Genomic DNA, 23617 nt, shown 5'->3' on the forward strand with positions numbered 1-23617 from the left:
TACAAAGAAGAGTTGTATTTCATTGCACTTGGGGCACCAAAAACTTCCCTGAACCTTGGGAAAGAGGCAACTGCACGTTCCTTGGCTGTGCAGAGTGCACAGCCGTGCCTGGAGCAGTGCRTGGGAAGAGGGCTGCAGCTCACAGCCAGTGAGGTATCCAGGATATCGCCTCAGTATGAACAGATTGCTGTATGGGGATTGCAAAGGACACAATCGTTTACAGGGGATGTGGGCCTCCACCTCATTTTTTTCCTTCCTCCCCAGCCTTTCCCAGAGTAAGTTGGCTTCACCTACAGTTTTGTTACAAGAGGCAATGCAACACGAAATCCCTGCCCTGCAAAAGCAGGAGGGAAGGGAGGCTTTGCTGAGCCAGGAGTGCTGTCCTGCCTGGCATGCTGCACCCACAAAGGGGTGCAAAGCCACCCCTGTACCCCACAAGCAGGCAGCACCCAGGTGGACTCTTTGCATCACAAGAGAAACAGACTCAAAGCTTTTTTTAAACTTTCTGACCATTTATAAACGGACTGGCAAAGCGCAGTTTGCTCCAGCTGGAGTCTGCACAGGATGAGAGGTACATCTATCTCAGAGAAGGGGTAAGAGAGGGACATCTTCTAATACATCATCTTTTCTACAGCAATCCTTGCCTGATTAAACCTTTTACCCATGTGTAAGCCACAGTTTCAGGATAAACTGTTTGCCTTGCTCAGGCAGGCTGAGTCCCRTGCTCTGGATCTGCAAGAGGAGACTAATACACACTTGGATCCTGCCAGTCTGCCCCTCTGCAGAGAGGGAGGTGCCATGCCCACCAGCTGGTGGTCCCCACACTGTACCTGTGCTTCTGACAGCATGACGTCCTTGATCACTGGCTGCCCTCGGGGCTCRTTGTTTTCCAGCTTCACGTAGGTAACCTGATAGCCACGGATCTGCCCATGCTGCTTGTTGGAGATGGGCAGCTTCCAGCTCACCCGGATGGCAGTTGAATTCACAGACTCCACCTCCACCTTTCGTGGTGGGGCACTGGGCACTGCAACACACGTGGGACAACAGTTAGCAGGTATCACTGTCACTGTCACTACCTCTCAGTCCTTTGTTACCTTCCCTCCACCCCACTGTCAGGTWGGCCCCATTGGCATGTTTCCTGTACCTGCCCCAGACATCATACTGCAGTGCTTCAGCATGACCACTTCCCTGACCCCTTCCCTTCTGCTGCTCTCAGTAGGAAAGAGTGTAACTGTAATATGCAGGAGCACCAGTAATAAAAGCCATTGTGCTCAATCAGACCCAAGGTCCATCTATCCCTATTATCTCCATCAGGAGGGGAACAAGGAAGAACACAAGAATGTARCAGCATATAAAGAATATGGTGACCCCCTGGGCACAGGAAGTGGTTTTAAAGCTGCCTTTACATCTTGCCTGACACAACACCTACTCTTAGACCCATCTAAATGCAGTCCCACTGCTCCAGGTAGCATGACTGGGTGCTGAGCCTGTTTTGCAGGGAGCCCTGGTACCTGCCACCAGCCAGAGYGCACACGTGCTCTTCCCCTGTGACAGTGAGAGGTTAATGAGGGGGAAAAGCACCATCCTAAAACAATAACCCAGAGCTCAGAGACAGCAGTCACTGAACTCRGCCAGATAAAGGGGCCTGTGGGGATTGTGACAGCTCTGGGGACTGTATTTCATGCACGGCTAGCTGAATGCTTTTTGATAATAAAATGAAAAATTACACTGCCCAGAAAATATCAATTTTCTTGCAAGGTGAGGCCCGTTTAAAAATGTATTTATACCCTATTTACCATTTGGAAAAATTACCTCCTTATTACATTTTGCTCTTGCATTGACTGTGACAAAAATGTCAATTCTAAAGAATTAGCTTCTCAGTTGCTACTGGAAAGCTCCTTCCGGCTGAAGCAGCGGGAAGCGGAGGTGTGTGCTCTCTGGAGGATACTGATGCTATGCAAATTCCTGGTRCCAAGTGAAGGACCTGGGCTTCATCCTACCATCTCATCTGCAGGACCCTTTTCACCTTCCAGTGGCCTGGGAAAATCCAAGTGTTGGGAACCTCATATGCCCCAATTCTCAACACAGCAAGAAATCAGTATTAGATAATTAGGGATGGATARCTGACAAGCAGACATAATGAGTATTGCTATTTCAACCAACTAAATGGGAAGAAACAGCTACCCAGCAGGTAAGCAGAGTTTTAAAGCCGCGGGGCAATTTATTATTTTTCCCCAGATGTCCTTTGTAATTGTAGATAATTTAATAAAATAGAGAAAGGAGAAAAGGAGCATTTTAGCACCATGAGGCCAACTAAAGGTATGGGAATGGAGGGAGCTGTGCTTGAACAGTTACCCCATTCTGCCCAGAACAGCTTATGCTGTAATCTGCAATTCACTTAGTGCAGTGACCTTGCATGAGCCACAGGGCTCTCCTGCCCTGGCAAGACACCTGCCCACACACACAGTTGGGAGTCCAAGCGGAAAACAAAATCCTCCCTGAGAACGAGACAGAAGCTGTGTGTCAAGCTCTGCTGGCATGAGAAGGCAGGAGGCCTCTGCAGGACATGATATGGGGATRTAGGGGCAGGGGCACAAGAAGATGTGAATATGAGCAGACCCCAGTGTTTCAAGGAATTCTGTCTTACTCCAATATGGTAAGCATGTGCTGCATCTGAGATCCAAGCAGGGAAAGTTCAATTTGTTTTCAGACCACAGTTTAGCATTTCTCATTCCTTCATCATGGGTATCTACTGAGCATCAGCATGTCAGTGGAATATAAAATCACTCCTGACAGCTAAGCTGGAATGTCCAACCACGGTGCCCAAAAACTAACTGAGAAAGCTTGTTGCGACATTTCTGGGGTAACAGCTTCCCCTGGGCTACAACTCTGCTGAATGAGAACTGAAGCAAACAATATAGGCAGCAGGACACACACAGATGTGTTTGCCAGCCCAGGAATGCAGTCAGCAAGCATTCCCAGATGCCACTTTCATAGCCATGGAGATGTGGGGGACAGTGGCAGCCCATTTAGGAAAACTGTAACATGTCTGGTTTCAATTTCCTACACTGATTGGGCACTCCAGACATCATGCTTTCTTTGCCTGGACGCTCCATCTCTTTCTTCTCCCATTAAATCTGCAGCTTTCTTGGGTCAGCATGAAGCCACRGAAGCGCCTACTGTCACCCTGAGCTCTGGCACTTTCAAAGGAAATGGCTTAAATCATGATGACATAACTGACAGCCCTGCTAATACAAAGCAATTTCTCTTTAAAGCTGTCGTATCCAGTAAAGTGCTCTGTACGTGTGGTATTCTGACTCTTGAGTGGAAGAGCAGCTTTATATAAGCTGTGGCTTGCCTGGAAGCYGGAGCAGGAAGCAGCTTTCCTGCAGTATCTACAACTTTCAAATGGATTTCTTTTCCCCTCTTTAGTTTGCTGGATTTCAGGTCAACAAGTAAACTTTAAGTCCTGATCTCACAAGAAAAGCCTTYGGCTGGGAAAATTCATTCTACCTTCAGTTAAAAGGAATCCACCACTACCACTTGCTATAAAATTTGAAAGGAAAGCAGAGCAATGCCTCCTTGCATGCACAGGAAGCACTGCTGACACAAACAAGACCCTGTGGGATCATGCTGGGATACCTGACACAGCCTGGAGCTAGAGCAAGGGCCAGCAGAACAATTCCCCAACCCCAYTCCGGGACAACTGTTGAGACCCACTTCCCGAAGCATTACTCCTGACATCCTCTAGTCCTGCCTGAAAGGCACAAGTCAAAGCCCCTGCTCCCTTTTCCCCTCTTTCCAGCAACTCAGCTAGCAGAGCCCTGGTTAACCATGGCAGTAGCCAAAGGAGCCATTCAGCAGCACCTACCATCCTCGTCAGTGCGCACGTGCACGGGGATGCTCTCCGGTCCTGGCCCCACATCGGTGTGAGCCCTTACCCACACCTTGTACTCCGTCCACTTCTCCAGGTCCTTGATCTCCCAGCTGGAATGCTCCCGTCCAATGCCATCCACCACATGCTTGGTGTTGTCATCTCCTTCCACTGCCTGGTAGGCAATGGAGTACTGGGTGATGACCCCATTGCGGCTCTGGGCGGGCGGTGGCACCCAACTTACCCGGATGGTGGTGGAGCTGGTGCTTACACACTCGACTTCTTGGGGTGGGGCGGAGGGGGCTGGGGATAAATAAATGAAGTGGGGAGATGAAGGGAAATGAATGGAAGGACAAACCAAAATGCACAGGGAACTTTTACCCAGCCAGCAGTGCACTGAACATGCACATGGAGAACGGCTTGCCATCCTCACAGATCATCAAAGATGGCACTAGGAGGGCAATTTGTATTTTAAGGCCAGATGAACATCATGGAGATGGATGTGTTGCTCTGCATCAGAGAACACCTCTTCCAAAAGCAATTCTGGACGCTCRTTTTTACCAAACACAACAAATGGCAGTAAGGGAAGTGGGAAGTGTGGAGGGTGAGAGAGAGAGACTAGTAGGGAAATGAAAGATGCTTTCAGTGAAGATCTGAAGCAGATGGAAACCAGAAGAGGTAGGAAGCTGCAGAAGGCAAGAGTGGCAGAAGGGAAGCTCACACACCAGATTGTAGGAAGGCTTGTGAAAACTCACTCCTAGACAAGCACAAAAAACAAAAGAGGGTAAGGAAAGCAGGTGACTGAGGCTGGAGGTAGCTTGTCCTGGTGGGGTTCGAAATCATGACCATCAGCTGTAAGCAGCATCCTAACCAGGTGGGAGCCAGGCATTACGTGGGAACAGGAGATAACATGGTTGTGCTGCTTTGCACATCCCTGGAATCCGGGACTGACTGCTTGGCACCTGCCAAACTGGCTACCTGCCTCAGTAGCTTCCTGGCCAAGTGATTTGTACAGTGGAAGGTAAGCAGGCCTTGCCCCYACCCAGGCAAAAAAGCAGCTGCAGTTTGCATTAACTTCTAAGCTCTGGCAATGCTAACTGTCTGCAGGGGGAGGAATGGAATCCAGGTAAGAGCTGCTTCTCACWGGCATCAGGAGTGGTCTCTCCACACAGCACACTGGCGAAGAGCAGCAGAACAAATCTGGGCAGGAAGAGAGGCATCAGGACAGGAGAGACAACCTGGACAATGCAAAACATCTCTAGGACATCTGCCTGGTTCTTTCTTTTCTCCAGCCTTACAGAACTGCTGTCTGGTTGCAACAGGGCTCTGGCAGCCTKGGGAGCCTTCTCACACAGCATCAGCCCTCTGTCATTTGGCCTCATTGCCCCAGGATGCTGCAGACATCATGCTTGCACAGAAGGCAAGAGTGGAAGTCTGGAGAAAGAAAGGAGCCCACATGGTCAGAGAAGGAACAAGGGACATGGGTCCATCCCTGGGTGCTCAGCCAGAAGGAAACAGCTCTAAGCAGATGGGGGAGGGCATCATCACCAAAAAAATGCACACTGTTGCTCTAAAACTAGGAAGCTGTTTGGCCACGCAATAATGGAGTACAAAGTATATTGCTTTGCCATGACAGGTGAAAGGCAGTTTCCATTATTCCCTGCATCCAGAACCCTAGAAATGCCTGAAAAGACTGCTGCCCTTCCCATGCTTCAGTTCTTGTAGCCACCAGTGCACCAGAGCCAGCCTTCCTGGGGCACATGGACAAGGATCACCGCCTGTGAAAGGTGGACACGACCTACATCACTCCATGAGAACAAGGACGGACCTAAGGCACTTCAAGCACTCAGCAATGGTACCTTGGCTTTGCTGGGCACAGGTTGGCAGCGACAGATCTGTGAAAGCAGAGGGCAGCAGGACCTCCCAATGCCACTGGTGACCTCTGCTTGCAAAAACAGTTGCAGACTGCATGTAACTTTGAATGTCCACTTCTGTGCTCAGGGAGCAGAGAACATTCCTGATGCCTGGGCTGGTGCCTGGAGAAATGAAAGATGAAGGAGAGCAAGCAGTGATGGAAATGGAAAAGACAATGCCTGAGCAGTCGGGCTGCTGCTATGGGAGCTACACTGGAGTAAAGAGAACCCAAAGCAATGTGTGGAAATAAACAGTGCCTGTGTGAGGGAGGCAGCACAGGATCAGCCCTGCCATCTGGTACAGTGAAAAGGGAGCAGGGGTAAAAAGTGAATCCTCACACTCTTGGTTAATCAGCAGAGAAGTGACACAGAAGAGAGTAGGAAGATACAGCACCAAACCAACACCTACAATGGAGGGCATAATGTAGATGAAGAGCCTGGTGGYATCCTTCAGGCAGGACAGGTGAGACACGAGGAGCTTGGCAAGCCCTTCTTTTGTCACTGTCTATAGGCAGGCCCTTCACAGGAGAGACTTGTTTTGACAGAACCTCCACAGCTTCCCTTCAGATATGGAAGTGAGCTCGTTCTCCAATGGCAGTCTTGGATGGCAGTGTGGGCAAGTCAAAAAAGTTGACTGGGTAAGAGTCACAAATGATGTGCAAARCAAAAACTCAGATTAACACTTAAAAGAAACAAAATAAAACTTGATAACATGAGCAGGATCAACTTAAAATGCACARGGAGTTGAACTGCCCCTCCTGGGGCCAGCAAAGAGCAGACTGGGTGGCCAGCATGCACCCACACATGCAGATGTACCCACACACGTACACTGTGCAAACCTCTGCTGCCTCCAGGCTACTCACGACAGCCTCCCCTGATGGCCCACGGCAGCTCTGTGCACCCAACCAACCCACCTGCTCCTTAGGCTAGGGAAAAGGCAGACTCAGGACCCACCTTAGTATGTTAAGGGAGAACAGCATTTTAATGCCAAGGCCTAATGGGCATAGAGCTGGTATTTTTCTCTTGCATCATTTCGCTTGCCTGAAGCACCGCAGACTCCTGGAAAACTCCCCCGTGCTCCTCAGGCCCTCAAAACAGCACTGCTTGTATTTTCTGCAGGGTGCCCAGCAACTAAGTGAGCAGCTCAGCAAGCAAGACAGCCTAGAAAGCAGCTGCCTGCTCAGGAGATGAGGTCTCAGCTGTGCTGCTGAAGGGTGCAAAGGGGCATTGCCTTCCCCTGGTCTTCCCAGACAAGCATCCCTACTGCTCCTGAGCAAGGGTGCCACATGAAAAGCAATACCAACATCCCTGTCTAGGCCATTAGTGATTCACAGATGATCATGGGCCTCCTACCTTCCCCATGACTGGTTTGTCAGGGACAGAAATASACTGATGAGAAGCTTTTAGGAAAGCAGGAGTCTGACTGCTTCTGCAGATTGTGTCCCACCTGAACATGTCAAGCACCATGATCTAACAGCCCTTCGCAGGGTAACCAGCTGGAAAAGTACAGGAAGGAGACCAATTTGAAGATGGGAGCTGTACTATTTCTAGATTAGTAAATTCGAAGGCTGAAGGGGACCAATCCAACCATCTAATACCAGATGCTAACTAAAGACAAAGGATTTCTGCCTGGAAGTTGCCCACTGTGCACACAACTTCTGCCAAACTAAACCAGTTTTCTGAAAGACCTCTACATGGTCAGCATCCAAAATATTGGGACTGTTCAGACAATGGTTTGTCACCCTCACTGAATAGCTCAGCAGTAACTGCCAATGGCTTCTGTCATAGAATAGAGTACCATCAGAAATCTTGTCAAGTAGAGGCCTGTAAACCAAGACCCAGATCACTTATTGAATAAATCTAAGAACTCTTAGGTCCTTCAGTGTGAGGAGGGCTTCACTGGTCAAACCAAGGTACTCCTGCGGCTAAAATCTCGTCCAGCATATGCACATTTCTCTTACTAAACAGATGCCAGAAATAGTCAGCTACTGCACCACTGGCCAGTGAAGTGACAACCTTAAAACCAGTCTGGTGTGAGATTCCCCTGTGAGCAGACAACAGGTAGAGTAGGTCATGATAAGATGTCTGCCTTGAGTCCAGGAAGCAAATGTTTTCTCGTACTTGGACTGTTGAGACTCTGAAGCACTCATTTATGCATGGAGCTGTCTCTGATTAAGTGTGTTCAAGGATAAGAGCATCCACTGATGGAATTAATTTACATGGCAGGAGAGTTACTTCAACCTTTGCCTATCAATACAAAAGCTATCTGAAACAGGTATACAAATTCCCATATTCAGAATTTGTTCTCAATKTTCAAATATTTATAACTGCATGATCTGAACCTTTCTCCATTTTCATACCTGTCTATTGTGCAGCTCTAAGACACCATTAGCTCACTTAACGAGGTGGAGGAATGCCTGGGACTGGTATGTTAATGAAGCTGAGTTTTCCTCAAAGAGAAGGTCATTCTAAAAGTGAGCAGAGCTGCTCTTCCCTGCCAGAGCTCCCTTTCTAATGGCCATCTCACACTCCTGGTTGCTGTGCAGGCTGCTGCCCTCCCTGCAGGGAAGCCTGGCTGCCTGTGCCAACTGCTCACCCTACATAGCGAGTAAATCCCAGACAGACGGTGCTAACGGAAATGTCTTTTTTCCCCCTCTTTTAATGCTCTTTGCATAATGGCAAGCCCAAAAATCGTTAGTGAAAACGAGCTTATCRCAGGGCCCTTTGATAGCCCTAATCTGCTTATGCGCAGCACTTTGAGCTGCCAATCAGAGCCATGCAAACTCCCGCTCTGTGATCACACAGGGCAGAGCCAGGATGAAAGTGATACTGCCTGGGTCACCTCATTATTGAGCCTCTCTGTTAACTCAACTGCAGCTTGTTCTGGTTTCCCCTAGCACTGCAGTCCCAGAAGCAGCAGCCTCACTTGCTCACACAACCTTGGCCAACAGCCACTTTTCCAAAATGACTCCTCCAGATGCCTGACAGCCCCAGACACACCTGGCCATACAGGATGCCTCACCTTGCAATCAACTCTACRGACCAGGGATGGACTCCTGATGGATTCCAGCAAGGCAGCTGGAATGGGAGTGAAGGGATGAAAATCCGATGGTTTGGAGACAGTCACATTTAGAGCCAAATACCCATATGCTGCCTGTCCAGACAGCTTGTCTGCATGGGAGTAAATTCATAGAGATGCACAAACCCACTCAAATCAATCTCTCCAAAGCAATTTCCCAGCCTGTTTAACTCCTCCATCAGTTTTTATGAATCTACCCTTAGGGAAAGACAGTATGATCAAAGGGACACRGAGAAATAACTTACCCCTTGGGTGCACCCACTCTGCCAAAGAGCCCTGATTCAAACCCCAGCTGACTTTCCCCATTATTCCCTTTAACAAACTRCATGTCAGCATCCCTGCAAACCCACAAGGACAGAGGCACTGGGCTTCTCCATGCCCAGGTGATGGAAACTGGACTGCTTTTGCTTTGTCTTCAGCAGGGTTGAATGTCAGACACTTACTGGATTGGGCAGTTCTGGCTTCAACCGTGGGGGTGTAAACTCCGACCCCCAGCTCTGATCGGGCTCCCAGACGGAACTTATACAATGTGTCTGGTTTGAGACCTTCCACTGCATAAGAGGAGGTTGGGTCAAACTCCACCTTTTGCTGTCAAAGGAAAGGAAACACAGATTATTTGTGTAGTTGGAAGATACAGAAAAGCTGGCGTGCAGCCCCACTAAAAGTCACAGCCACACTGCCAAACCTGCCTGCAGCCCTGCAGGACTCCAAGGCATGGAGCTTCCTGAGTGAAATACCAGGACTCTGCAGGGAAGCAGACCTCCTCAACAGCCAGGCGTCACTGCCTGGTGCCCAGACTGCACTCACTGGCCTGACAGCTTTGTGGGAATGCTGGGTCCAGCCACACAAGTTCAGGCAAGGGGCACAGGACTCACAAGTTTGTTTTCTCCTGACAGTGTATTGCCTGTCAAACAGAGTAAAGCCCTCGTCCTGTTGCAGTCAGAATCTCCAATGCACTGAAATAAAGCTGGTAAAGGCCTTGTTTTGCTGACACTTCACCTGAAGGGCACTTATTTCTGGCAGCTCTCATGCCACTATAATAAGAGGAGAAGGAGAGGACCATGGGACACTGTGATGCTGCAATGGCACAATTCTTGCTATGCTGTCTTGAAGCCAGCACTACCTTTGATGTATTTTGAACCCGACTTTCTTTAGGGACTTGCAGTAAACGTGGAAAGGCTCTCTCTAGGCTACCTTCAATCTGCTTTTTTCATGTAACCAGTCCTGAGGCCAGAGACACATAGCGGAAGTCATTTCAGACCTGCCTAGAAGTGCTACTGTTTACAGGCACCAGCAGTAAGCATGCCTCAGGGATGCTGTCATGGCATTTTGAGCCTTTCCAGTCCCAACTTTGCTGGCACCAACAAGCACTGCTGAGGCCACTTGCACAGAAACCAGATTGCCACGTTCCTATTGCACACCACTGAGGCCGAAGAAACACAAAGGAACAGTCCAATTACCACCATGGCTCAAGCACACACCCTTCCCAAGCTGACGAATTGCCATGTGCAGCCCCAGGAGCTGCCAGGCAGGTTCCTCACCTGAGCGCCATCCTCCCCTTCCCAGTACAGCAGCTCATATTTAGTAATGCGTTCCTGGGAGGCAGGCAGCCACGTCAACAGGATGCGAGTATCAGACTCTGCTTCTGCCTGGAAGTCAGCTGGCTGGGCAGGAACTGGGGAACAAACACAAGGTTAGTGCCAGAGCAGGGGAGAAGAGCCACATGACTTTGCAGAGTAAGCATTTCACCTTGTGAGGATCCTCCTTCACTTCTGCCAGAACCTCCCTTCTCCACTCTCCCCTGCATTGTGCTCTTGGAACATCCCAGGCCACAAGCAAGCACCTCATTCCACTCAGGCAGGTGACTATGGGGATTGTGCTCACTTCCAGACCCTGACTGCAACCCAGATCCTTCCTTCCACATATGCATTCAGACCTCAGAAGGGTCCAGCAGTTACACAGGTGCCGACATCCACATCCAGGATTTTGTGTCAGATTTCCAGCCACTGTATCTCAGACAAAACTGTGGGCTGTTACTTGTAGAGAGATTGATACTGAATCCCCAGGATAATCTGACAGCTCAAATCAGACAGCCCCCCACCCACTGCGACATGGAATCATTTGAGCACCAAGTGCATCTGCGATGCCTAGTGAAGGTCAGACACTCAGCTGAGCCACAACTGCAGGGACAGACATGGCACCGTGCTGCCTCACTCCATACGTACCCCCTTGCTGAGTTTTGACCTGGATGATGTCCGAGGGGGGTCCGTCCCCCACCGAAGTGAAGGCCAGGACGCGGATGCTGTAGGTGGTGCCTGTGATGAGGCTGCCCACGGTGGTGAGGTGGCTGTCRTCCGTGTTGTGTTTCTGCCACATGCTCAAAGGCAGGTGCGGGTCGGTGGTGTAGTACACGCGGTACCCTCGGATCTGTCCGTTGGGCTCCTCTGGCTGCTCCCACTGCACCAGCATGGTGCTGGCGCTCAGCATCCGTGCCTGGACTTTGAGGGGGGGACTTGAAGGAGCTTGCTCTCCTGTCCGAGCCTCGACCAGTTCACTGGGGGGACCCCTGCCAATGTTATTGACTGCAATGACCCGGAACTCATACTCCGAGAAGGGGCTGAGCCCACCTATGCTATAGCGGGTTGTTGCCACACCATCCACCTCCTGGAACTGACCGTCCAAGGATTTGGGCTTGTACTGGATGACATAATATGAAATGGGGTCAGAGTTGCCCGAATCCCAGGTGAGGGTCACGCTGGTAGCTGTCGTTTCAGTCACTAATGGCTCGGTTGGAGGTTTTGGCAGTGCTGCAATTGGAAGGCAGAAAGGTGTGATTTAAATAATTCAGTCAGCTCAATCCCTGCAATGTGCACAGGGATAAAAATGGAGCTGCCACCTCCCATTAACATTCTTCTTTAAAAGGCAGAAATCATTTCATACTCTATAACATGCATTTTTATATTACCATATATTGCTTGAAGTGGTTCTTAATGGAAGGATAAACAGAGCAATCATGTTATTAGATGTGCTTGACGCACTTACCAGCAGCAGGCTAAATAAAGGTAATTCAATGGGGATGCAGGAATGTTCCCATCATGGGGTTCACCTGGCACTGGGAAGATGCCTGCTGGGCTGGACCAGCCCCAGAAGCCAGGTGCATAGCTGATTTACAAAGGGATACAGTAAAGCAATCAGAGCACCAAAGTAATCTGGAGTTGTGCTCCTTCTTCCAGAAAAGCAGTATCTTAGGCCATAGGGAGTTCATGGATAGGGCTGTTAGAAGGGTTGATGGGGCAATGCTTTGTAAGTATTACAGTACATGCAGGAGAGATATAGACAGAGAAATTACCAACTTTCATATCCACTATTTCACTGGGTGATATGTCAAACTGCAACCAGACAATAAACTGTTACACAAAAACTCTGTGACACTGACATCTCTGAAGTTTTAATGAGAATGAGGCTACTGCAAGCAAACATTTCCGGATTTGCCATATTTCCACAAGAACAAAGAAAAAGAATGAGTGTGAGTGTGAGAATGCGAGAGAGATTCGCAGAGTACGCAAACACTTTAGGACAATGACTGAATTAAAGTCTACAGTACGTTTAAACCTCCTAAAACCACTCTAAAGTCGTTAGTGACTTGTAATGCAGCCATGCTTGACAAGGAACTAGGGAAAATGCTCAACCTAAATTAAGATCCTCAAGTATTTCATTCTTTGGCAAAGCCATCAGGTTTTTACTTTCCACATGGTTCAGCAGAGGAAGGCAAGCTCCTTAGCACAGGGCATGCCTGCTCTAAGAGCCAGAGAAAACGCCTTCTCCAGTGCTACTGCAACATGAATACTGAGAAAATCATTGGGTGCTGAACTGGCATATGACCCACAACCAGACACATCACCACTACCCATGGAGGATTGAGCGAGGGCAAACTCACCCTGCACTATATTATGGCCTGAAGAAACCTGCCTCCTCCAGCATCCTAGAAACTGGGCGCCCATCTCAGGCTTTCAAGGACAGATGAAATGACTTTTCTTTTGAAGAGACCCAAGTTTGACATTGACAGCTTCTGGGTGTACAGCCTCCATGTGAGCAAGGAGCAGGTCTTACTTTCAACACACTTAAGTGCCATCAGTTGTGTCATCTTGCTTCTCCTGTCTGCCCTGCAAATGGTCTGCATGCCCAAGCACAGGAGAAGAAACACTGGGAGAAGGAGTCTGGGGCAGAGGCAGTAGGATATCTACAGCAAAGGTGTAGAAAAGGCAGACAGGGACACAGGGAGGAAAGTGAAGGGCTAAAGGAGCTGACAGATTGCTCTTTGTCCTGGGGCATCACGTCAAACAGTGAGGGAGAAAGGAAAATTTACCCCAGCTACAAAGAGGATACGCTGGGAACCATCAGTGCAATGGTGCAGTTCCCACCTCTTCCCTCCAGGTCCAAACAACCATCCCATCATGTCCCTTTTTTCTGTATGCTCTTCTGTATCTACTATAGCCACTGTACTCTGTATGAAAAGAGAGGCTGGAAAAGGTACTGAGGAGCAGCTGCTGTGAGGAAAGGGAGCAGGCTGCAGCTAAGGTTAAAAGCATCCCCTGACTTGCCAAGAGAATCGGTCGTTATCTCCAGGTCAGAGAGGTCTAACACTCAATTCTGTGATTTGTTAAAGCAGGAACCCTGTGCTAAAGTTAGCTTAGTGCAGGAAGGGGCCTTCAAGAACAGGCAGAATCTAAAGATGACGTATCTGTGGTAATCTGAGCTACAAATCAACTGCAAGGAGAGAAGGAAAGGGATACTGCGGATTTGATAGGCCCCAGATGGGAAAGGCAGGACATCTTGAGGCTCCTGTTAGTGGGTGGGCTGCCCTAGGGTCAGCAATCAGCAACAATAACCTCTTTGGGGCAAAGATACCTGTGAAATGTCAGCAGCAAGCATGGCCGAAGGACAGCAACACAAGAAAAAGGAAGGGAAAGAGGCAGAGCAGTAAGAGAAAACATTTACAGAGGATTATGTAACAATTTTCAAACGAACACATACACTCCTCCCAGATGCACAAAAGAAGCCAGGCATTGCTGGGATAAACACAGTGAGGTTCCCTCAAGGCATAACAAGAACCTGGTCCAACACAAGCTTGTCTACCATGCCTCTTGTACAGAGAGAGAAAATGACCTTCACAGCAGATATCATGTGGTGAGCAGGAAAAAACAAAGTTGTGGGTTTGGGGACTTCCCTTGCAAGGTGGAAAAGTCACACAAGAATGCAGTCAGTTGGCTGCAGCCCAAAAACTTTGGTAAAGAGCTATGGTGTTGAATCCCAAGTAGGAGCACTGCAAAGAATAATACCTTACCTTTGACAGTGATCTGGGCTGTGGCTTCGATCATGCCAAGGGAAGAGATGGCCACACAGGTGTAGTTGGCTGACTGCATGATGTTATTGAGCTCCAGGACATTCCTGCCGACGGGCATCTCATCTTCTTTGGTCAGTTCCTCCACACCAGCCATCCACTTCACGTAGGGCATTGGAGCACCTACTGCCACGCACGTGAGGTTCACGCTCCCCCCAGGCATCACCTCGTGGTTGCTCGGAGGGATAGAGAATCGAGGAGCAACACGCCGCACTGAAACAAGGAGGAGACAGCTAGTAGGGTCACAGCACCAGTAGAGAGTACTCAGTTGCACTGCAGGGGTACATGGGGGGGGGGTCAACATTTTTGCCTGTCTATCCCTCAGGACAGATAAAATGAAGTGCAAAAGCTGTTCACTACTTTGCCAAATTGCACACACTTTGCTCTCCTTCCTTAGCCACTGGCATCTTATTAGTAGAACTCATTAAGAGATGGCTCAGTCCATTCCCTCCAAACATAGCCTTTTGAAATCATATTACTAACATAAAACATTCCTCCATTTAAATTACATCCCTCTAATTAGAGAGCATGCACAAATGCCAGTCACACACTAGCACAGGGCCCACTGAAGCTCTGCAAATGGAATCACCTGCTCAATTTATTAGCTCTGGAGCAAAGCAGCCCGTTCCCTAAACCTCACAGGGTTTGGGCAGGGGCAGCAGAAGGGTTTCCTTTTGAATTAGCACACGTGTGCTACTAAATAAAATATAATTCCTTTCAAAATGTAACTCAGGTTCTACCTTGGCTCAGAAAAAATAGTCACCAGAGCTGCATGACATTGTCAGGCCCTGAAGAGATCACCTTGCTGGGCAGGAGAGAACTAATCCTGACAGATGTGAGATCATATCCATTTTGACAGAAGAGAGCTGGGTTGGCAGAACCTTTCCCACCTTTGTGGCAGCTCTTCGGGAGATGTATTCTTCCTTATTGCATTGCACGACTTCTCTTCATATCAATCCCTTGCTGGGTATTTCATTCAAGACTTATTTGTAAGCAACTCTCAGCTACAATAAAGCTCTAAAGCTGCCTGCCATATGCATTCCCGTCAGGAAAATGACACTGAGAAATGAGGTCCCTTCTTCAGGGTTAGTGTTATGGGCCTATTTAAGCAAGGGTAGAGAAACAACTGTGCTCGGTAAATCTTTGTCTCCTCTGGGCAAGCTCATTTTAGTCTGTAGTTAAAAAGGGAAACTGCTTGAACGTGTCTTGCCCAGCAGCCCTGCTCTCCTCCACTGGAAAGGCAGCCCCCGAGCGGCGGCCAGGGTCACAACTGACCGGCTCCGAGGAGCCTCTCGCGGCCAATTCTGCTCCTCCATCAGCGCGGGAAGCTGGCGGAGCAGCCACTGCCACAGCGCTGCGGGCAGGTGGGAACGGGGCAGGAGCCTGAGCAGTGCCACTCACAGCTGGCCCCACGGGCGATGGGGGCCTGGGGACTCCCAGCTCTGCTGGCCTGGCTCCTGCCACCACGGCTTCTCCACAGACAGTAAAGCTGCTGACAGCCCCATGAGCCGCAGAGGTGTCAGCTCTGCTTGCCAGGCTGGCTCTCCCCAAATCAAATTTCACTAGTGCTCTCTTTGATGATTCATCCCCAAACTATCAGGCTTGCAGAAATAGACTGAACACAGAAGCCCCCACACTAGCATGTACCAACAGAGCCAAGACTTTGTGATAAATTAGACAATACTGTCAACATTGTGTGTGTACTACACATCGTCTCAGTGACAAAACAGGGCTCATTAGCTCCTTACCAGCCAGGGTAAGGATGACTTAAGGATAACTTGCTTTGCCTTTTTTTTTGGCTTTTGAGTATACAAATCCCAAGTCTTGCTGGATGCTTCTTTTAATCAATTATTAAATCTCAAATCAATACCTACATGATCAATCACCAGTGAAGTGTTACCTGACCAATGGGGCAGTGCTCCCCAAATGAGACAGAACTGAAAGTGTACTCAAATGCTACGCAGTCATGAGAATACAGACTTAACCTGATGGACATGGCAATGGTTTAACATGATGGCATGTATTTCCAACCAAAGCATCCCAGCACCATTCGTTAAGAGTCAGGTTTATTTTCCAACGAACATGGCGTCGAATTATTCCAGGTAGAAGCTGTTCAAATTCTGCCCCCATGAAAGGACCAAACCCACCCACCCAAGCTGTATTAAAACAGAAAAAAAAGCAAACTTTGAGGATAAAGCCGTAAGTGTGCACACAGCACTCACATGCACAAGGCAAACAGGCTGGCAGGCACTGGAGGCCACTACAGAGTCAGGTACACAGTGGTGGAAGGGCAGGACAGGGACAGGGAAGGAGCACAAGTACTCACGTTCAGGGACCTGGAAATACAAGACACTGAAGGACACAAGGCCATGCAGAAAGGTCAGAGCCCAGCATGCAGAGATTTTCTCTTCCAGCCCTGTGAGACCAGAGGCAGCACAGCCTGCTGCAGGCTCCCCTGCACCCCACACTGTGTCCCCATGTCAAGCGCCCGTTTTCAGGGTGCTCCAGGGGCTGTGTGAGTCCCATTGGGACTGTGTCACCCTTGATGTATCCTGAGGCAGAGGCCCCAGGGATGTCAGCAGCTGACCATCCCCTGCAGGGAGGGGACAGACCCTTCTTTGGGGCTGGGGGCCCTCTCAGCAGTACTCTGCAGGGTGATGGGGAGTGACTCTCCCCTGTGCCACACACAGGGAGCAGCAGAGCCGGTTGGTGCATTCCTGTGCCTAGAGAAGGGATGAATGGCAAGAAAACCTCTCCTCTGGACTAAACAGTACGAGACCCCCTCACCAGCCTTGACATGGGCTGTGCCTCCCACACTGCAGCCTGAGGATGCCAGGAGTCGTGTGGAGCCTCAGCTCTCCAGCCTGGCAACAGATGAGTGCTTAAACAGGCTTCTGTGGTGCATTTCTGCAAGCCAGAATGGCTGAGCCGTCTTCCCCTCATTTGCACACCGGCAGAGCTGCTGAGATGGGCTCGCTGCTCCGCACCAGAGAGCAGCAGTGCCCGAGGCACCCAGCTGCTAAAAATGGATGCCCTGTGCAGGGGTCAGCTCTCTACACGGGAGGTGGAAGGAGGTCAGGGCAGTGCCTTTGGTAAGAGATCTGGCCCAGACGATGCTCTGTCAGGAGTATGTGCAAAGGAAGGGATGGGCTCCATCATCCTCCCATCCTCTTGGGGGATAATTGGCAGCTTCTTGTCCCAGTCACTATGGAGGGAGAAGGGGAGATGCTGTCAGTTAGCATTAGCAAGAGCTGGCACAGCTCTCACAGCAGCTTGCAGTGCACCATCAACACATTCCTCAAGCTCAAGCCAGCGATTTAAGTTGCTTGCTTTTCTAGCATAAGAGTCTAGTAATAATTTAAATCAGTATAACTCCTCAAAAAGCAGAATTCTTAGAATTTCTGTTCAATTTACAAGTCAAATCACGAGTTAGCACAGTCCATGATGCTACCTCAAGTGCTCCAGAAAATTGTTGTTCTTCATTTTTTGCAGCAACGAAATTTCCCTTTTAATTACGATTTTCTTGACAAGAATTTGCAATAATTTTTTAATCCTCTTTTTGGATAAGGATCAGAAGAACGTGGTTTAGAGGTTTCGCAAGAACAGCACAGGGAAAATTGCTGTGAATATTAAAATTATTTCAATGGACAATACTATAATTCAGGGGTTTAGTTAAACCAGCAGACTGTCAAAAATGAGATTCATTACAATTCATCCCAAGATCAGGCATCGTAAGGGCTCTGTGCTGCTCCACTTCTCAGCATACCTCCCCGCTGAGAGCATTCCTTAGGAAGTGAAGTGAAACCTGAGGCAGTGAGCAGTGAGTGCAGTGCAACCTGAGCCCATTCCCTGGGTCTCAGAGGACAGGAAGAAAAGACACTGTGGAGACTTGTTCCCCACTCACAAGGGGGACTGCTGGGATGAAGGAGGGGAGCAAGCAACACTAGAACCACAAAGGCTGAGAAATGTTAATAATTCAGCATGCATTAACATGCACATTCCTTGCCTTGAGAGCAAAGAGCTTCAATCGATTGCCTGGCTCCTGTCAGCACAGGAGTGGCTGTTTCCCAATGTCTCAGGTTCCCTCTGAGGGTGAAGTTACCCCTTTGGAGAACCAGGGACACCCTCCTCCCTTCTGCTGTCTGTAGGCTCTAAGCTCAGGGCTCTCAGGCTGGTGCTGCTAGTCCCTCTCATGTGCTGAGACACCGCTGGCATCCAGTGAGGCTCTGCTAAAACACAACAGTGCCAGGAGGACTGCCCAGACTTCCAAAATCGTGCAGTGCTGCTAGGGAAAGGGAAACCAAATTGCCAAATTTTCCTGCTGGCTGCCTTGGCCACAGTACAGCTGAGCTAATGACAATGCTAACAGCCTCCCTCTAGCTTGCAGAGATCCAGGCACCTCAACTTGCCTGCTCCTGCTTCTTGGTTTCTTTCCTACCACGCCTACTTGGCACCTTATTCTGGGCTGTATCTTTTCCCTTCCTGGCACCCCGTGGCAGGCTAACTGGGTGCTCCCCATGGTGACAGAGAGCTGTGCTTGTGCTCTGCACAGTTCCCTGCTCCTTTCAGGCAATTCCAGCTGTTCAGGGCCTGCATCACTGTCCTGAATTTCTCTCCCCCTTGCTCATCCTCTGCACGAGGAAACAGCAGCCTGAAGCCCCTTTTGCTCTGAAGAATTAGGAGTGCCTGCTCTGCTGCTTAGTCCCAGACAGACAAAGCCAGTCTGGGGAGCTCTGCTCTCACCTCCCAACTGGGATGAGCAGTAGTGTGTGATGCAGGGGCACATCTTTGAGACTGCCCAATTTCTTTACTCCAGCCAGACAAGCTGAAGGATCCCTGGTGTGCTGGGTGTGCTCTTGCCCTTGCCAGACGGGTAACCTGCCAAAACTCCCGCCTTCCCCAGGAACCACCTCCTCCATGTTGAGAAGGAGTGAATTCAGGAGCTATCCTCAAACATGATCATTGGACTGCATGGTTTACTCATGTGTAGACACCATCCATCTCTCCCCAGTGCTATCATTTTACGAAAGGACTTCAAATGGAAAGGCAGTTGCTGAAGTCTCACAATCTATTGACAGAACCAACAGCAGGAGAGGAAAAATTGGAACCAGAAAAAATGCATTTACAGTCTAATCTTGTGCTCAAACAATGCTGTACTATTTATGCTCCCAATGTATCCTTGAGTGCTGACATTTTATAGACAATTTCCAAAACAGGGCCTTGCCATTTTTGGATTATATTTCAGCTATAACTTTTAGGTCTAATTATTTGTGCTGACAACCACATATAAAAGAGGATATATCATTACAGTGGTGCAGCACTGGAGACACATCAGCATTCAGCATACTGACATACTAATAGCAAAGTAAGGGAGAGCAAGATTGTGGAGCTCTGCAATTTGCATTTGCTCTCAGAAATTTCTCTGATGAAAATAACACAACATTAAGGAAGGGAATAAGAGAAAAGATCCAGTGTATCAAGATAAAATAACTTGTTAATAAATAACCTCCTAGCAGCCACAGAGCAATAATTAAATGCATGGGTTAGCAGTACACAGTTTTAAGTAAAGCTGGTAAAATGTAAGATGCAATTATCAGTGCCAAACAAATTATAAGCATGGCAAATCCCAATGGAATATTTAGAAACTAATTTCTGGCTTCACATTAAATATTTGTGTATGTAGGTATTTTTGGTGGAGTGGGAAGGAAGGGTCAACACAAAGAATGAGAAATTCTCCACTCCTGCTGTCTTATATCCATTCTCAGCTGCCTCTGCTCAGCTAAACCATGTAGCTAAAACATTTAAGTGCCCTGTCAAAGGTTTAGTCTCCAGAGGTATCTCAGCCATCACAGCAGTGCTACAAATTCACTGAAATCTGGAAGGCTTTAGGCCTTGGCTTTAATTTCTTCTCTTTTCTTCCTTGTTCTCAATTTTCATCATTGTCTTGAGCTGAGGTAATTTTATCCTCTACAAAATCTATTTTTAGAAGGTAAACAACAAAGGTCCCGTGCCTCAGTACAATCTAAATGAGAGCATGTTCCAGGGAGAGAGATGGGATCGAACTCAGTGTACTGGAACAACTGCTATGACAATTTGTTAAAACTTGTTCCAGTGATGATCATAAGATTCATCCAGCTGCCTGACAGTTTGTGTGAGATGAGCCAGGGTCTCTTCCCCACATCACCTGGGGAGCAGTGTGAGCACCCCTCACCTCCAGGGCGTGTGGAGGGGCAGACCCCCATAGAACCTGTTCAGTGAAGGAGTCATCTCTGGAAACAAATGCCAGACTTCTGCCAAAAACAACAGCTTTCCTCAGCATGAAATTGTGAGTGCCTTGAGCTAGGTCTGAAGCTGGATTCAATTTAAAGGCTGAAGCTGCCTTCCACTACTGCCCTTTATTCATGTCTAGCTCTCTGCAGCAGGACAGAGCAGGTCAAAGCACAAATCAGGTTTTGCTGAGTAGCTGTGAGCTCCTGTGCACGTCACCATGGGCCTTCCCTGAGCCATTTTTGGCATGGCTGGGGCCACTGCCAGAGCTCCCTGCTCTCCTGCCCAGAGAAGATAGGAGAGGCAGACCTGATCATGCAAAGGGCTCTCGTCTCAGCATGGAAAGGGGGCCACCCCAGTGCAGAGACTGCCCAGGAGCAGGGAAGCTGCCTCAACACAAGGGATCTGCATCTCAGCCAGCTGTCCCTGCTGTCCTGTGGCAAGGGACGACAGAATGCCGGGTTTTCCTTCAGCACTGAGATCATTGAGATCAAAAGTAAGCTTTTTGCCTTCTGAGGAAGTAAAAACTTTTAAAGCTAGGGAAGGAATTGAGGAACCCACTCTCCCTAGCAGCTTGTGAGGGGACTGATCATTCTGATCTCTGCTTCCAAAGACTGCTCTTGATCTTCAGCCAGAAAGCAGAAGCACCTTAGAGGTATCACACTTGCACCTAGCAGAGATAAAGGGTTAGAGAAGGACCCCGCACACAGCAGCATGCACTTCTTCCTACCCTGCCTTTGACAAAACTGTCCTGGCTGATATTTGCATGCAAAATATATTCTGTGCATTTTAAATCTCAAGCAACAAAGGCATGCAGGCAAAGTATCAATGACATCACCAGAGTCACAGCAAACAGTAAGCAGATTTCATCAGGCACACTGTGGCTGTGCCTGGAAAGGAGCCACTCTGCAGGGCCCCCTCCCCTTTTGGGGATGGCTTTCCTCTCCCTACTGGAAAAGTCCCATCTGACGTGGCGTACTGTAGATGGATAAGAAGTGAAAAGGACCAACCTTCTCGCTGATCTGAGAGATGAAAGTTTGTTTTGTTTGATGGCAGAGTGCGATGAAGATGAGGAGGGAATAAAAAAAGACAAGGAAAAACACAGAGAGTAAAAACAGGCCAAGCTTCATCTGTCCGCACACCACTGAAACGACAAGACAAGACTACAGAGGTCAGCCATGACTTCCCACCGTGCACACACCACTCCACGGCAGGGACGAGAGAGGCCACACTCGCACAGCTCTGGCCCAGAGCAGGGCCAGCCCCTCCAGCTCCTGACCCACTCCTGGGGCAGGACACAGCAGGGACTGCATGTCCCACACATCCCCACGTGGAGGGTGCTTCAGGGACAGCCCTGCTCTGAGCCAGATACTCCAAGCACAGACACATTAATATGTGCAGAACACTCACACACACAGAGAGCAAAGGACTCCAACCATCACATAGACTGATGTGCTCCCACACACTCACTCCAGCTACAGAGATGATGACAAAGGCACTTTAAACCCATTGACAACACACTGGGAAGATCATATGTGTAAATCCGAATTCTATCAAGTATGAAAGAAATGCTCCAAGTGGTGAATCGAAAAATCTTCTACCATGAAGAGCTGTTCCCCCTCTCCAAACAAAGAGCTAAATGCAGCAGAGAGGTATTAGGCAAGTGACAGACATGCGCAGTCTCAGCTGGGTTCAGTTTTGAGAGAGCTTTATTGGTAGATTGTGCTGCAAGTCAGAGATGGACAAGAAATCAGAAGGACAAAAACACCCAGAGAATTGAGCAGGTCCCAGATTTTGTTCCTGCGGGAGAGACAGTAGAAGGTTAGTTGCATTTTCCTCAGAGACAAAGGAGATCTAATTTCTCTAGCATGAGTGACCTCACTCCAGCTACAGATCTGTGGCATACCAGCTGTAATCGAACCCTCACTGAGAGAATACACAAATGGATTTGATAGTTAAAGACTGCTTATGAGTCACATTTTTGATGGGGGAAGGAGAAGGTGGGGGAAGGAATTTGCTTTCCAGCAGAAACGCTGCAAATTAGAGAACAGCATGTGGCATTATACAGTGCAACAGTACAGTAAGCCATTTCTAGAAATCAGAGGACAGGATTTTAACCAGCAACGACACGGTACAGGCAAGGCAACAAGCTACCAGTAACAGTGACCACAGTGGCCTACAAAATGTAATGGAGCTTGCTGGAGAACAGAAAAACACTTATTTACATTTTTTTCAATTGCACTGATACTAGAGGACTTGAACCAGCCAACTCAGAGTTTAACTGGCCTGTAAGCGAGGAGCCCCACCAAGACATCCTCAAAACAAACAGTCCTAAGCTTAAGGTCCAGATCTTCTCTGTCCTTCTTTAGAAAGGGGATTTACCTCTTGGTCTACAAAACATTAGCATAAGGCTCATTTGATCCTGTGAGCCCCTATGATGGGAGAGAACCTCTTTATTGCTGCTCCCAAGCCAGCACTTTATTTCCTAATCTAATGGGGCGTATCATATCTGCATGGCTTCAGCAGACAATGAGGAGCTCCTGCCTTCTGCTCAGCTCTTCCCAACAGGGAGGATTTGTATCCTGCCCTTGCCCAGGAAGGACAATGCTTCTGGCAAACCAGGTGTGCTCGAGGAAGGCTGCATTTCTGGAAAGCAGCACTGACCTCACAATAGGGCAAAACAAACTCCAAGTACTGACAGTATGGACCAACTTACTGTACCCATTGGGACTGTGAGACTGAAGGGCAGTAGGCTGGTGTGAGACTGAGGGATGATGCTGAACAAGAATAGCAAGGAACAAGAATAGCTGTCCTTGCTCCTGAAACCCCCAGAGCCACCCCCTGCCCTTAGGAGGGCCTGATGGACTCCAGTCATACCAAGGGGACTCACTGTGGTGCCAGCTGGCCTGCCCAGGAGCAAGGAAAGGAGTGCTGCTCCAGCTGCTGGACAGCCAGGAGCTTTGTTTTGGGGAATCTGGCAGGGATCACACTGCATCGGTGGGCATGGACAGGAATCCACTCCAGAAGTAGCCTTCCCCAGGGGCTGACACTTCAGATTAGAGTTGGAAAGGTGAGGTGACACA

General features: G+C 48.9%; 1 protein-coding gene across 3 annotated transcripts in view; it reads right to left on the reverse strand.

The window, feature by feature from the left end:
- Positions 1 to 23617, reverse strand: part of PTPRF (protein tyrosine phosphatase receptor type F) — a 375522-nt gene that overhangs the window by 59235 nt on the left and 292670 nt on the right. For all 3 annotated transcript variants that reach the window (XM_057390650.1, XM_057390649.1, XM_057390648.1), the window contains 6 exons: positions 14211 to 14480; positions 11092 to 11673; positions 10408 to 10541; positions 9310 to 9454; positions 3872 to 4177; positions 831 to 1024 (listed from right to left, as the gene is read on the reverse strand). In XM_057390650.1, coding sequence (XP_057246633.1) covers positions 831 to 1024; positions 3872 to 4177; positions 9310 to 9454; positions 10408 to 10541; positions 11092 to 11673; positions 14211 to 14480 — 1631 coding nt within the window. The remainder of the gene's footprint in view (positions 1 to 830; positions 1025 to 3871; positions 4178 to 9309; positions 9455 to 10407; positions 10542 to 11091; positions 11674 to 14210; positions 14481 to 23617) is intronic.

The sequence above is a fragment of the Malurus melanocephalus genome, unplaced genomic scaffold (assembly GCF_030028575.1).
Source record: "Malurus melanocephalus ecotype Western Australia unplaced genomic scaffold, MMel_1.1 scaffold_28, whole genome shotgun sequence".
NCBI classification, from domain to species: Eukaryota; Metazoa; Chordata; class Aves; order Passeriformes; family Maluridae; genus Malurus; species Malurus melanocephalus.